We start from the raw sequence: 16733 nt of genomic DNA, 5'->3' as shown, positions 1-16733 counted from the left end.
ACTCCCTAATCCTGCCATCTCTTTTTTAGTTTCTCTGTGTCCTAGGCCATATAAGTGTGCAGCTCAATGACCAAAGGCACCAACTTTTTCTACAGGTCATTCTTATCATCAAGGTTGGAGGCAGTGTATTGTAACTTTGCTAAATTAACATTCTTTTCTGTGGAGCACAGGGTGCTGGATCATGAGTCAAGGCAACAACAGTAGTGAGTGGTGGTTCAACAACAGGCCACAAGAGAAATCAAAAGAGAGAAGTTTATTACTTATAGGTACTAGAGGATGTACATGGCACACCTCAAGGGGGCACATGGAAGGTCAAGGCAGAGTTTAGACAGAGAGGCATGACTTAGGCACATGCCTTTATCAGTGTCCTTGGATGGAGTGGTTACTGGGCTAGGACCAGATTGGTCAATTCAAACTAAAAGAGCAGGAGTTTGGTAAGCCCCATGAGAGTCATATCTAAGGGGCACATAAGGCATACAGGTGCCAGGGAGCAGAGGAAATCTGATCCCAAGGGCAACATGTTGGGGGAGTCCTATCAGGAATTTATATTTGCTTGTGACTCTGGGATGCTGTATAGGGCATGTGTTTCTCTGAGGGGGCTAATGTCAGTTTAAGTTCCTTGCAGCCCACTTGCCCAAACAAAATGGATGTTGAGGCAGCAGTACCCTGGACTAGCTTAGCTAAGTGCTTGACCCAGTGAAAGACAGACACAGGTTCCATTGTGTGTGTCCACATGGGTTTCAGTTTACCCTCATGTGTTTCAGTTTGTTCTTGTGGGTTCCAGTTGCTCATTGTAGAGTTTAGTTCTCTCATATGTCAGGTTCAGTTTTCCTTCCCGACTGCTGGCCTGAGTTCTAGCAACTTTAGGCCAAATATCAGAGCAGATGTAACAGACTTATATAGCCTTCTCTAGTGGCTTCTATAACAGCATAAGGTCTGATCCCTATAGTAAATCCTTTACTGACTGATCCCAGACCAATAAAATATTTTAATCATTTTGGAGAAGTTCTCAGCCACTCTCTTTTCAGATGTTTTTACTCAATTTTTTATCACCTCTACGTTTGGAACTTCAATTTTATGTATATTAGACCTCCTTTCTTTATCCCCAAGTGTCTTACTTTTCTTTATTTTTTGTATATTTGTTCGTGTGTCTCTGTTTCATTCTTGATATTTTTTTCTGACCTATTCTTTGTTTAACAAATTCTTTTATTTTTTTAAATTGGTCTCCTTTTAAATAGTTCTATACTGAAATTCTTAATTTTGTCACAGTCTAAACATTTTAGGGATATTTATTTAGAAGTCTGTGTCTAATACCTTTCTTACCTAGATATGCCAGAGATCTTTTTGTGTTGTCATCTCTTTAGGCATTCACTAATGTGGTCTCCTATCCTAGCATGACTGATTGTTTTGCTTGAGTGCAGTATTGTATATAATAAGTTGTATAGGTAATTTGAGACCTTGAATTACATTATGTCCTCTCAGTTACTCTGACAAATACCTAGGTGTATTAGCAAATCCTGTTCACCTTAATTCAATATTATATACTTAAATTGTTGAAAGCTATGATTCAGTCCCCCAGAAGCAGTCTATTTTTGGTTTGTGCTTACTCCTAAGATTTAGCCCTAGAAGGTCCTAAATCAAAGTGTATAGTGTCTAGCAGATTACCCTCCCCATATTTTTGTCCTCCTAGCCCTGCAAGATGTCTCTATCTCAGCCACTTCTTCTAGAGAAAAATCACCCAAATGACAAGTTATGTATTGTGGATTTTCCTCTCTTACTTGGATCTTGGTTCCATAGTTCCTCACTGCTTATTGGCTCCCTGATGCCTTCATTTAGATTTTAAAGAACATATCATCAAGCTTTTTTAGTTGTTATTCCCTTTTAGAGCAGAATTTTTGATGGGGTAACTATCACTTCCCTTTACCCCCATGTATGTTGTGGGGTTAGACATGTCTCCCCATTCCTTATGTTATGTGAAAGTTATGTGAATGCCTCACCACAATGTGTCTTTTTTTCCCCCTCAGAATTACTGTCAGCTGACAATAAATTGGTGGGACTAATATAAAGCATTGTGGTATGTAGGAAATGTATTTGGGGAAGGTACAAGAAAGCTGCATCTTGCAGCTATGGGAAAACAGAGAAGGGGTCCTGGAAGGTCTCTTTAAGCATTGGTGCAGCAAATGTGGATTTAGGTGAGGAGGCTGCATTGACTAGTCTGCCCTAAAAAGTCTTTCTGTATTGAATGAGAAGGCCTCCATCTAAAAGGGGGATGTGATTATGCTGCTAACGGGATATAAAGCAAATGGCCCAGAGCAGGGAGAAAACTGCTTGAAAACACTAAGTCAGAAGAAGCCTGCATTGGACAATCCATATGGAGTGAGCCTACTGTATATTCCCAGCAACTGTATATTTGCAGATTAAAGGAGTGATGACCAAGAAAGACTTCCTTTTTTAAGTTCCACTGATGTGTAGGCAGTCACTTAAGCTAACTCCTTTTCATTCTTCTCACTCCCTTTTGTTATCTCCCCCCACCACATGCACACACCACCACTAAGAATGAGTACAGATTAATGGGACAGGAAGAGGTAGAAAAGGGAGAGAGAGAAATAAAACCACAGCTCTTCCTTTGCCTGAAGTTCACAGCAGATGAATTGAACTAATAATATTTATGTGTGATTGAATATACAAAATAAGATTGAAAGGAAGTAAAAAAAAAGAAAAAATCTAATGTAGCCAGGGAAATGATTAGAAAAGGTAGAGGCGCCATTAAATGGCAAACCTTAACTTTCCATTCTCATTTGAAAGCGAAGTTGGTGTTGCTTCTTGGTTAAGCTGTTTGATTAATCCTTTGGCTGTATCTAGACTGATACTAAGTCCATCTTTCATTTTTTTCCCCAAGAACTTTGTTTTTTTTTTATTATCCCTGTGCTCATATTGAAACATCATATTCTTGGGGTACCTGGCTGGCTCAGTCAGTAGAACATGTGACTCTTGATCTTGGGGTTGTAAGTTCAAGCCCCATTTTGGGTGTAGAGATTACTTAAAATCTTTTTTGAAAACCCCAAAGCATTATATTCTTGTTACATGGATGTTAGTCCTTCCTTTATTTCTCTAAACATCTTAAATATATTTATTTTGTGATTCTTTTCTGATTGTGCCATTATATTTTCTTAAGTGCAAGTTTTTTGTTTGTTGGCTTTATTGAATTCATTTGCTGACATTATTTGATGCTTTCGGATTTCTAGTTGTGAGTTCATATTCTACAGAGTACTATTCCCAGTGTCTTGATTTGGGATAGCTCTCACTAGGATGGCTGATTGCCTGTTTCTTTGTTCTTGATGTGTCTTAAAGCCTGTGAGGAAAGAGAATTTCCCTTATTGATTTTAATGTGGTTATATGTTCACTAATCTAAATTTTTATATTATTAAGTTATAATTTCTCCAGGTTTTATATGAAGAGAAGGTAATTCCTGTTATTTGGAAATGAGTTCAAATTATTTGACATATAATACGTAGACCAGAATAACACTGTTTCTCTTGGCATATTATTAGCAGCTTTCTCTCATAACATACTTAAGGAACAGAACACATTCGAACTGTTTTTAAAGGGCCCAAATACCTTTTTTTTTTTAATATATGAAATTTATTGTCAAATTGGTTTCCATACAACACCCAGTGCTCATCCCAACAGATGCCCTCCTCAATACCCATCACCCACCCTCCCCTCCCTCCCATCCCCCATCAACCCTCAGTTTGTTCTCAGTTTTTAAGAGTCTCTTATGCTTTGGCTCTCTCCCACTCTAACCTCTTTTTTTTTTTTTCCCTTCCCCTCCCCCATGGGTTCCTGTTAAGTTTCTCAGGATCCACATAAGAGTGAAAACATATGGTATCTGTCTTTCTCTGTATGGCTTATTTCACTTAGCATCACACTCTCCAGTTCCATCCACGTTGCTACAAAAGGCCATATTTCATTTTTTCTCATTGCCACGTAATATTCCATTGTGTATATAAACCACAATTTCTTTATCCATTCATCAGTTGATGGACATTTAGGCTCTTTCCATAATTTGGCTATTGTTGAGAGTGCTGCTATGAACATTGGGGTACAAGTGCCCCTGTGCATCAGTACTCCTGTATCCCTTGGATAAATTCCTAGCAGTGCTATTGCTGGGTCATAGGGTAGGTCTGTTTTTAATTTTCTGAGGAACCTCCACACTGCTTTTAAAGGGCCCAAATATCTTAGCTCTAGCATAGAGCAGTTAATATGGTGGCTGTGATTGCAGCTATATATGAAAACATACGTGCAAATGGGCAGGGAACATGCCAAAATGGAAAACATTAATTTTATTATTTATTTATTTATTTATTTATTTATTTATTTATTTTTAATGTTTATTTCTGAGACAGAGAGAGACAGAGCATGAGTGGGGGAGGGGCAGAGAGAGAGGGAGACACAGAATCAGAAGCAGCCTCCAGGCTCTGAGCTGTCAGCACAGAGCCCAACGCAGGGCTCGAACTCACAAACCGTGAGATCATGACCTAAGATTAAGTCATTCGCTCAACTGATTGAGCCACCCAGGCGCCCCAGAAAACATTAATTTTATTAAGGTGGTGAACTTATGGATGGCTTTTTCTCTTTTGACATTGCAGAATTTCTGTATTATTCTATTGCTTTTTTTAAAAGAGGACATAAGTTTTGAGTATATATTCTAAATAATTAAAAAAAATCATACCACTTATACAGAACCCCACTAAAGTACCCAGTTGCCTATAGGATAAAGTTAAAACTTTCAACTAAATATCTCCAGAGCTCTTCACAGATCTATTCTCAGATTTCTTCTCTTACCTCCTTCCATTTCCCTAAGCCTCATCTAGTCCAGTCTTATTCCCTACCCTTGACACAGACACTACTTATTGCTGCTATATTTTAAGAATTGAAACACATTTTTGCAGGGTCATTTTTCTAGGTACAGGATACTGGTTCTTTTGGTCCATTGTTTTGCTGAGTTTATTTGGGATCCTGAGTGCCTACTCTTCATTGCTGGTGGTGAGTAGTGTTTCATTGCTGTTGTTGAGTAATGTTTCATGTTTCCCCTACTCTCTTCCCAAGTAGCCTCATGAGGTGCTCCTGTCTAGGATGGTATCCAATTGGTGCCGGGAGTCTTCAGAACCCAAGATTACTCTTGTATTAGCAGAGTTGGAGTTTATATTAGCTATTTGAATCTTAGGCACAAGGGATGGATGGAGGAAAAAAAGGCTTGTTCTACTAGAGGATCTGTCTTAAAATCTTCCCTTTGAAAGGGTAGTAGAACATCCTTTTTCTAGTCTTATTTCATGGCCTATTTTATGGTTCATTCAATGTTGTTATTTTCAACACTCAACAGATTCACATTAGCTGTACCTTTACATGTTGAGCTATCTCATTTCATATTTAATCTCCTGAGAACCAGTCTTCCTTGGCCTTACAAATTAGGTAGTTTGTCAAACCTATCCTATTGTGCAAATGCTAGTCCTCAAGAGGACGGTTAAGATGGCAGTGGAGTAGGGTGACTCTAAGCTTGCCTCCTCCCCCGATCAGCTAGATAAATATCAAATCATTCTGAACACCTAAAAAACCAATCAGAAGTCTTAGAGAGCTAAGCTGCAAGTCTAAAAACAGAAAAAATGACCCATGGAAGATAAGAACTGCAGAGGGTTGATGTGTGGGAGAAAAGAGCTGAGGGTGCTGTGGTAGGGAGAGATCCCGATTGGAGAGAGGTGAACTAACAGTGAAGAAAAAAAGTGAAAATACTCACAGAGAACTGTACAAGAAAACTGTTCCCCAAAACCATTGATGGGGGGAAAGGAGAAGGTTTCAATACCACCAGTTTTTTTTATAAATAGTGGAGCGCAGAGTCTGAAGTTTCAGAGCTCAGTGCCTGGTGGTGCTCTGGTGAGGAAGCAGGGTAGAGCCTCGGGTTTGGGCAAACGAGGTCTAAGGATCCCCTGGATCACATGGGAAGAAGCAGTTCCCATGCTTGGAGTGCATTTGGTAGAGGCAACTCAGCCTATCCGTGGGCAAAAGACTGGACAAGTGCCATAGAGCTGCCCTATCACTAGTATAGGAACAAAGACATTGGCTGAGGACAGCAAACCCTGGAACTGGCTGTGTTGTGGTTTACCATAAGCTCTGAGCCACTACAACTGTGTGGTCACGTGACTATTTCCTGGGACAAGCCAGCACTGGCCATGGCATAGCAAGACCATCCCCCAGAGGATAAGAGTGGGTCTGAGCCGTGGGGGTCTCTGAAGTGTGGGGTTTTGAAACACAGCCTGAGATAGAACCCAGGAGGGCAGCACCACCTAGTAGGTGGATAGCATGGACACAGACGGTGAAAGGCAGGGTTCTGATGGAAGGTGGGATTACAGATGATTTATTGTGCCTCTGTGAGGGTGGGAACTTCCCACTCCAGAGACTAGAGAGCAGGGTGAAGCTATTTTCACCCCTAGCCAGCACTGATTGACCTCAGTGGGCTAAACACCACCAACTGGAGAATGGAGCCATTAAACTAAGCCCCACCCCTCTGGGCCCTCCAAGCACATCTCTATTAGGGCAAATCCACCTGAGAACCAGAGCAGAGGGCCCTTCCCCCAGAAGAACAGCACAAACCCCTTCCATGCACTAAGTCTAATGATCATAGAGTGCTGCAAAACTTCAGCTATAGGGGAAGCAGGATCTAGCTTCCTTTGGGTTTTTTGTTTGTTTTGCTTTTGTGTTTTTTTCCCTTGGGTAAGGAAAGAGCAATTTTTATTTTATTTATTTTATTATTTTTTTAATTTTTAATTTTAATCTCTTTTTTTCTATCAAACTTCTCTTTAAATATTTTAAAAATTATTTAAACTTTGTTTTTTCTGAGAGAGTACATGTGAATGGGGAAAAGTGGGAAAGAGAGAGAGAGAGAGAGAGAGAGAGAGAATATATCTCAAGCAGGCTCCATGCTCAGTGACATGGGCTCAATCCCACAACCCTGGTGTCATGACCCAAGCTGAAATCAAGAGTCAGACACTCAACTGCTGAGACACCCAGGTGCCCCATCAAGCTTCTCTTAGCAAACAAACCAAAACACACTTAGGATCTGGCTTCATTATTATTTAAAAATTTTTATTTTATTATTTTTTCTTGTTTTCCCCAAAATGACAAGACAGAGGAATTCACCCCAAAAGAAAGACCAGGAAAAAATGACAACCAGAGATTTAATCAATACAGATGTAAGTAAGATGTCAGGACTAGAATTTAGAACAATTATAATGATTCTAGCTGGGCTGGAAAAAAACATAGAAGACTATACAGAATCTCTTATTGCAGAGATAAAGAGCTAAAATCTAGTCAGGCTGAAATTAAAAATGCTATAACTGAGATGCAGACTTGAATGGATGCCATGACAGTGAAGATGGATGCAGAGGAGGCACAAATTAGTGATACAGAAGATAAATTATGGAAAATAATGAAGCTGAAAAGAAGAGGGAAACAAAAGTAATGAATCACAAAGATAGACTTAGGGAACTTAGCAACTTATAAAAAGGGACTAACATTCGTAAAATAGGAGTACCAGAAGATGAAGAGAGAGAAAAATGGGCAGAAGGTTTATCTGAACAAATTATAGCTGAATATTTCCCTAATCTGGGGAAGGACACAGACATCAAAAACCAAGAGGCATGGAGAATTCCCATTAAATTCAACAAAACCTGACCATCACCAAGACATATCATAGTCAAATTCACAAAATACATAGACAAAGAATCCTGAAAACAGAAAGGGAGGGAGGAAAAACCCTTAACCTATAAGGGAAGACAGATTGAGTTCACAAGAGATCTGTCTACAGAAACATGGCAGCCAGAAGAGAATGGCAGCATATATTCAATGTGCTGAATGGGAAGAATATGCAGCCAACAGTACTTTATACCGCAAGGCTGTCATTCAGAATAGAAGGAAAGATAAAGAGTTTCCTAGATAAACAAAAACTAAAGGAGGTCAGGACCACTCAACCAGCTCTGCAAGAAATATTCAGAGAGATTCTTTGAGTGGGGGGAATAAAAGACCAAAAGCAGCAAAGACTATAAAGAGATAGAGAAAACACTAGAAACACCAACTTTAAAGGTAACACAATGGCACTAAATTCATATTATTCAATAATCACCCTTAATGTAAATGGACTAAATGCTCTAATCAAAAGACATAGGGTATTAGAATGGATAAAGAAAACAAGATCAATCTATATGCTGCCTACAGGGTACTCATTTTAGACCTAAAGACACCTGCAGATTGAAAGTGAGGGGATGGAGAACCATCTATCATGCTAATGGACATCAAAAGAAAGCCAGAATAGCCATACTTATATCAGACAAACTAGATTTGAAAACAAAGATGGTAACAGGAGATGAAAGGCATTATGTCATAATTAAGGGGTCTGTCCATCAAGATCTAACAATTGTAAATATTTATGCCCCCAACTTGAAAGCACTTAAAAATATGCATGAATTACTAACAAACATAAAGAAGCTCAGTGATAATATAATAATAGTAGGGGACTTTGACATCCCACTTCCAGCAATGGACAGATCATCTAAGCAGAAAACCAACAAGGAAGTAATGGCTTTGAGTCACACACTGAAATCTATAGAATACTTATAAAAGGAATTGAAGAGGACACAGAGAAATGGAAAAGCATTCCATGCTCATGGATTGGAAGAACAAACATTGTTAAAATTTCTATACTACCCAAAGCAATCTACACATTTAATGCAATCCTTATCAAAATACCACCACCATTTTTCACAGAGGTGGGACAATCCTAAAATTTGTATGGAACCACAAAAGACCCTGAATAGCAAAGCAATCCTGAAAACAAAAAACCCAACTGGTGGCTCCATGATTCTGGATTTCAAACTATATTATAAAGCTGTAGTCATCAAGACAGTATGGTACTTGGCACAAAAACAGACACATATCAATGGAACAAAATAGGAAATTCGGAAATGGACCCACAACTCTATGGTCAACTCATCTTCAACAAAGCAGGAAAGAATATCCAATGGAAAAAAGACAGTTTCTTCAGCAAATGGTGTTGGGAAAACTGGACAGCAACATGCAGAAGAATAAAACTGGACCTCTTTCTTACACCATACACAAAAATAAAGTCAAAATGGATGAAAGACCTAAATGTGAGACAGGAAACCATCAGAATCCTAGAGAAGGACACAGGCAACAACCTCTCGACCTCAGACAGAGCAGCTTCTTACTAGACATGTTAGGGCAAAGGAAACAAAAGCAGAAATGAACTTTTGGGACCTCATCAAGATAAAAAGCTTCTGCACAGTGAAGGAAACCATCAACAGAACTAAAAGGCAGCCTATGGAATGGGAGAAGATATTTGCAAATGCCATATCTGATAAAGGGTTAGTATCCAAATCATATAAAGAAATTATCAAAGACAACACCCAAAATGCAAATAATTCAGTTAAGAAATATGCAGGAGACATGAATAGACACTTGTCCAAACAAGATATCCAGGTGTCTGACAGACACATGAAAAGATGCTCAACATCACTCATCATCAGGGAAATACAAAGCCAAAACCATGGTGAGATACTACCTCATACCTGTCAGAGTTGCTAAAATTAACAACACAAGAAACAATAGGTATTGGCAAGAATGTAGAGAAAGGAGAACGCTCTTGCACTGCTGGTAGGATTGCAAAGTGGTATAGCCACCCTGGAGAACAATATGGAGGTTCCTCAAAAAGTGAAAAATAGAACTACCCTAAGATCCCTAAGATCCAGCAATTGTACTATTAGGTATTTTCCCAAAGGATACAAAAATCAGACTTGAATAGGTACATGCACCTCGATGTTTATAGCTGCATTATCAATATTAGCCAAACTGTGGAGAGAACCCAAATGTCCGTTCACTGATGAGGGGATAAAGAAGATGTGGTGTGTGTGTGTGTGTGTGTGTGTGTGTGTGTGTGTGTATTTACAATGGAATATTACTCAGCCATCAAAAAGAATGAAATCTTGCAATTTGCAATGTTGTGGATGTAGTTTGAATGTATTATGCTAAGCAAAATAAGTCAAGTCAGGGAAAGACAAATACCATATGATTTCATGCATATGTGGAATTTAAGAAATAAAACCAATGAACATATGGGGTGTGGAGAAAAAGAGGGAAACAAACCTTAAGAGACTCTTACAGATAGAGAATAAACTGAGGGTTGATGGAGGGATGGGGGTGGGAGATGGGCTAGACAGGTAATGGGCATTAAGAAGGGCGCTTGTTATGATAAGCACTGGGTGTTATATATAAGTGATGAATCACTGAATTCTACTCCTGAAACCAATATTTCACTGTATGTTAACCAACTGGAATTAAAAAAAAATTGAAACACACAAAACTACCAAATGCTATTCCTCTAGTCCAGGGGCTGAGTACATTTTAGCAAGTGTTTTGGCAATATTGACTGTCTCTGTTGCTGACATAGTGGTGTAGTGTGGTATGAGAAATTCAGGCCAAGTAAGAGAAAAGTCTGTAGAAGTGGAAAGCTTATGGGAGGATAGCTTTCAGGTAATGGGAGTTTTCCAGTGTGCACTTACACATAGGACATACATATCTTTCTCTGATTTCAAAATTCCCTTTCCTTAATTTTTTTAATGTTTATTTATTATTTTGAGAGAGAGAGAGAAAGCACGAGCGAGTGGGGGAGGGGCAGAGAAAGGGAGACACAGGATCTGAAGCAGGGTCCAGACTCCGAGCCATCAGCACAGAGCCTGATGTGGGGCCCAAATCCACAGACTTTGGACTGTGAGATCATGACCTGAGCCAAAGTCGGTATCCCAACCAACTGAGCCACCCAGGCGCCCTGATTTCCTTTCTGATACAGAAAAGCCCAACCCCCAAATGCATTGCCATTTGCATTTTTCAGCAAATTTGTTAATCATTATATGAATGATAAGTACTGAGTATACAGTGATCAATAAAATATATGCAGTTTCCATTTTCATGTAGGGCACTTCAAAGAGATTGGTATGAGATGTAAAGTTATAGTAATGTCTTAATGAGTTTAGACTCTAGTAGGGCAACTAAGTCACAGACAAAAGTAGCTAACACAGGCGGAGCATTATATTTGTCATTAGGCCTAAAAAAAGTTCTGCATGGGTTCTGAAAAGGAAGAGGCAACTTGCAGCCAAGAAGATTAAGTAAGACTTCTTGTAAGAGGTGTCACTGATGGGATGTTGGATTTGGACATGTGTATATGGGGATCAGGGAAGAACATTCCAGGCTGTGGGAACATCAAGACAAAGTTGGCAAGACAAAAATATGGAGTGTGACTAGATCAGAGGGAAAGGTCAGTTCTGTTAGAATGTAGAACATAATGAAGAATAATTGGGAACCAGGCTAAAAAGATAGGTAGGCTTGTGACAGATTTTGGAAGGTCTGGAAAGTAAGACTAAGCCATTTGGCATAAGTCAGATTTCTATTGTAGGAAAACCATCCTGGAAGTTGTGGTGTGGAGGGTGGCTGTAGGCAGAGAGGTTGGATAGAAACTTTTCTTTTCAATGGGGAAAATGCAGGTGAAAGATGTGCTCTGAGCCAGACTCTGGCCACTGAATTGTATTGCTTTTATACACAGTGAACATGAAATGAATGGTGTCATTAGCTTCTAAGGTGGGAATGAGTTCTAGTGTCTAATAAAGCAATATATTACAACAAACTTTCTATTCTGCCCTCCTTTTGGATATAAGCAGTAGCAACAACAATGAACAAAGAGGAAAACCTGAGTTCTATTTCTGTCGTTAGGTTACTTTGTAACCTTGGTCAAGTTGTATACCCTTTGAGCCTCAATTTCTTTTCTTTCAAATGAGAATGATAATATTTAATAAAATGACATTTTATGGGGCTGGATAAAGAACAAATGAAATAAGATACATAAAATGATTTTGATAAAAAGGTTAAGAGCTTTATAAAGTCCGACTCTTGTTAATATCCTAAGTATCTGAGGGTTCTGATTTTGTTTGCATCTCCATACTGACTTGGTGACTGGCTAGATTTACAATCAAATCTAATCGAGATTTATTGAATAAGTACCAAGGGTTAACAACAGTGGTTAACAGTTGTAACAATGGCACTGATTTCTCAGGAAAAAGTTTTTCTATTTTTTAAGTTTTTTTTTTTTTTTTATTTTGAGAGAGAGAAGAGCAAGTGAGTGCATGCGTGGGGGAGGGGCAGAGACAGAGGGAGAGAGAGAATCCCAGGCAGGCTCTGTACTGTATGAGGGCTCAATCACATGAACCATGAGATCATGACCTGAGCTGAAACCAAGAGTCGGATGCTTAATTGATTGAACCACCCAGGCACCCCAAGAAAGAGCTTTTAAATAACCAATGGAAGGGCTGGCCCTAGTCCTCTCTTTTGTCACAAGTGGGTCTAAGTCATACCAGGAATACAGTTCATCATAGGGAAAATAAATTGGTAGGAACTCAGGAAGGATATCAGTGTGGTGATTGTTATGAAATACCAGAGGCAGTAATAATTTTGGGGGTTGCTGGTGAAAATTGCAAATAGAAGGTGACATTTGAATTGCCTTTGAAGCATCAGTGGCATGGGGAGGGAGAGCTTTTCAGGCAGAAGAGCAGCATGACAAAGTACCAGAGGCTGACAAGTGCAGGTATAGCAAGAAGTGAATGTAATCCTAGACTCTGAAAGGAATTTTGAACTACAGAACAGTGCTTTGGACAGCAACTTGATTTCAAAATAACCTCCTTTTTCTTCTTTGCTTTTCCAGGTACTTGCATTTTTGTTGGTTTGGGAAGGGTATGAACTATACCTGCACTGGTGTCATAAGGTAGGACACTGAACCTTCTTAGGAGACTTTGGGCCAGGATTGAATGTGCCTCTTAGGCACTCAGCATGAATTAGAGTCACCTTTTCTTTCATCGTTCCTGTTAGAAAGAACTGATCTATTTACACTGTTTTAATTGAAATAATTCAATTTCTAACATGTAACTGATTTACTGAAGGAACTGAACTCAAACTTTATGTTTTCTCACCACTTCTTGTTAAACTCACTCTGTGACTCTGCTCTTCCCATCCCAAAAATGTCTTAGGCAAGCTCCAGTACTTTCTCAGTCCTTTAGAAAGTTACAAAAACATTCTTATTTCAGTCATTAAAAATTTCTGTTCATTGTAATAACCCAAACTTCAACATTATAAGACTTTTCCTCTCCTTCTTTGGGCCTGACCCAGGCATGGAAGCCTGCAGTGATAGTGAGAGTGTGATGGTCCTTTTACCTCTCTTTCACCAGAATAGGGCCCAGGGAAAGAGGAGATAGGATAAAAGAACGTGGTTGCACAAGGATGGGCAAGAGGGTCATCTGGAGTTGATGCTGTCAGGACCAGGTAAATGCACAGTTGTTGGCTATTTATGCCACCGGCTTTTCCTGTGTGTATTTTCAGAGAACTTGACTGCACCTTTCTTGGTGCAGAAATATCCCCAGAAATTTCTCTCTTGAGGTCTTTTTGACCCTCCCTTAGTTTGGAGCCCTTAAAATTGACTTCTGAATGATGTCTCTCAGAGGATCATATCTGGTCTACAGAAAAGTAGCATCTTTGCCCCAACATCTGTGGACATGTGGCTCATTTCCAACTAGCCTCCCTCATTTTGTTCTGCCACGGGCTTGAGCAGCTCCAGCCACAGCCTCTTGCTTTTTTATAGTCTTTTCAGGCATGGTTTGATACCATTCATTGTTTTTCCTTAAACCTAGGAACATACCAAACTCTGAGTCATCCCCTTAAATTTCCTCTTACTCAAACGAGAAGTATGAACTGGAAATGTAAATTTAAGAGTTATTAGAAAAGATCGAAATTGAAGTCATAGGATCTTATGGGGAAAGTATGTAGATTGAGAAGTGAAAAAATAGGCCTTATTGAGATCACCAACGGTTTTGGATTTGGGATGCCATGATCAGTTAGTCACTACCAAGAATCATGTGAAATCTAAAAAAAGAAAACAAATGAATAGACACAAAGTCAGTCCAATAAATGCAAAGAACAAACTGACGGTTTTAGGGGAGGGGAGTGGGAAGTTTGGCAAAATGGGTGAAGGGGAGCAGGAGACACAGGCTTCCAGTTATGGAATGAATGAGTCACAGGAATAAAAGGTACAGCGTGGGGAATATAGTGGTATTCTAATAGTGTTGCATGGTGACAGACGGTAGTTACACTTGTGGTACGCCCAGCATAAAACAGAATTGTTGAGTCACTAAGTTGTACACCTGAAACTAATATTGTGTATCAGCTATTCTCAAATTTTTAAAAAAAAGAATCCTTGTGAGTGAACCATTCTGATTACCATTCCAGGCTTGTGCCTATTTTAGAAATCAGGCTTACCTTGCTTCTGGCAGTTAGTGCTGCTACTTGACCTCTGTCACAGCAGGATCTCATTATTGCCTTGGAAATCAGGAAGCCAGTTTCAATGGCAGTATCATTCACCTTTATTCAGGCATAGAGATTTAGCCACTATAGTACTTTTCAAGGATACTGACACTTTCCTCATTAGTGTATTTTTCACTGTCCTCTGAGACCTCCCATAAAATATGGGAAATGGGTTACCTGATCATAGGTGATAGCATTCCAGCAAACTTTTCTCAATAAATCTTTGGATTTTTCTTCCTATGTTACAGCAAGAAACTGCTGGCACCCCAATTTCATTAAGCATAGGCCACTAATGAGCCAAGGTTTTAGGTAACCAAACAGTTAGAACCACTTTGAGATGTGTAATACCTGGATTCTAGTGTATTCAATTCAGAATCTCTGGTAAGTGCACTCCTATCAATCAGTTTAGCCTCATCTAAAATGTCTAGCACCCTTAGGATTCAGTGCCATAAATATTCTATAGGGGTTTTGGTCAATATAAATTAACAGAGCCTTTGGACTCTGGGATCTAATTCCAGTTATCAGTCTGTAGGAGATGAGAAGTGATGGAAGTGGGGTATGAGAAGAGTTGGCATCCTCTTGGCAGGTAACTACCTTGGTTGTGTCTTCAAACTGGACTTGGGAGGAGAGACTACTTCTATTAGCAAGGGAGATTCTGTAGGGCTTGGAGTTTCAGTTTTAGTATACTCAGAGTAAACCCAGAAGGAAAGGGTTAACATTAAGCCTATAACCTATTCCTATTCTACCCAGGGATTCTCAGGGAGGAATGAATGACCTCGATCAAAACTTAATAATAACCCAACCTCCTGATAAACACACTAAGGATATTTGTTAGCCAAAAGGCAATACAGAGTCCTTGTCAATGAAAATTTCTGGCGGAATATAACTGCTAGATATAAATCAGGGTTGCTTATTGTAAATAATCCTGGAATTTATAGATATATATACATATCTATGTATGTATCTATGTATAGCTATATATACATGTGGGAGACATGGCTGGCTGGAGTTGTATAATTGGTGGGATATAAGATAAGGATGCCCCATAACCAAAAAGGCTCCTTCTTTGAAGCAATGTGTTCATATAACTTTGCTCAAAACATACCTTACACTCAGAGGAAATGAAAACACTAATTTCAGAAGATATATGAACCCCTGTGTTTACCGCAGCATTATTTACAGTAGCTAAGATATGGAAGCAGCCTGAGTGTCCATCGATGATAGATGAATGGATAAAGAAGATGCAGTATACATACATAATGGAGTATTATGCAGTCATAAAAAATGAGATCTTGCCATTTCAACAACATGGATGGACCCAGAGGGTATTATGCTAAATGAATTAGAGAAGATAAATTCCATACGATTTCACTTGTATGTGGATTCTAAAAAACAAAACAAATGAACAAACAAAAATCAGAAACAGATCCATAAACACAGAGAACAAACTGGTGGTTGCCAGAGGGGAGGGAGTAGGGGATAAGCAAAAAGGGGGAATGATGGACAGAGTGGGAGGTCTAACTTCCAGTTATGGAATGAATAAGTCAGAGAGATGAAAGGTGGTACAGAATAGGGAATATAATCAGTGGTGCTGTAATAGTGTTGTGTGGTTGGTAGATGGTGGCTCTCCTTGTGGTGAGCATAACATAATATATAGAGAGACTTATTCAATCATTGTGTTGTACACCCAAAACTAATGTAACATTGTGTGTCAACTATTTCAATGAAAAAAAACACACTCCACATTTTAAGCCACAAAGTCAGAATGCATCCTTAGACATTTTTACGAGTAGCTGCATTTGAAAGGATCACATTTCCCCAAGGGAATATGTTTTATATGTACCTTATAATTGTCTGTATCCTTTGAATCATTAGTAAGTTTGCTATTGAGTAGATCATAGAACCCAAGAGATTTATGTGAGTCTGCCTTGACAAACCTTTGTGTTGGGATGCTTCTGTTTTGTTAATAGGTTATTTAAGACGTTTGCATCTATGTACATAGGGGATTGGCATATGCAGGCATACCTTATTTTACTGTGCTTCACTTTATTGTGGCTTTCAGATCTTGTTTTTTTACAAATTGAAGGTTTGTGGCAACCCTGTGCCCAGCATGTCACTGGCACCATTTTTCCAACAGCATTTACTCACTTTGCGTCCTGTATCACATTTTGGTGATTCTTAAAATATTTCAAACTTTTTATTTATTATTATATTTGTTATGATGCTCTATGATCAGTGATCTTTGTGTTACTATTGTAAATGTTTTG

The 16733-nt window shown here is 39.0% G+C and overlaps 1 protein-coding gene across 7 annotated transcripts in view; it reads left to right on the top strand.

Annotated features, from left to right (window-relative positions):
- The window catches only part of GDPD4 (glycerophosphodiester phosphodiesterase domain containing 4), a 174253-nt gene that overhangs the window by 45170 nt on the left and 112350 nt on the right, over window positions 1-16733 (top strand). For all 7 annotated transcript variants that reach the window (XM_053203733.1, XM_027039609.2, XM_053203731.1 and 4 more), the window contains exons 4-5: window positions 4953-5046; window positions 12818-12877. In XM_053203733.1, the coding sequence (XP_053059708.1) occupies window positions 4953-5046; window positions 12818-12877 (154 nt within the window). The remainder of the gene's footprint in view (window positions 1-4952; window positions 5047-12817; window positions 12878-16733) is intronic.

The sequence above is a fragment of the Acinonyx jubatus genome, chromosome D1 (assembly GCF_027475565.1).
Source record: "Acinonyx jubatus isolate Ajub_Pintada_27869175 chromosome D1, VMU_Ajub_asm_v1.0, whole genome shotgun sequence".
In the NCBI taxonomy this organism is placed as follows: domain Eukaryota; kingdom Metazoa; phylum Chordata; class Mammalia; order Carnivora; family Felidae; genus Acinonyx; species Acinonyx jubatus.
Note: the sequence above shows the minus strand (reverse complement) of the source record. Positions and strands in the feature narration are given on the sequence as shown.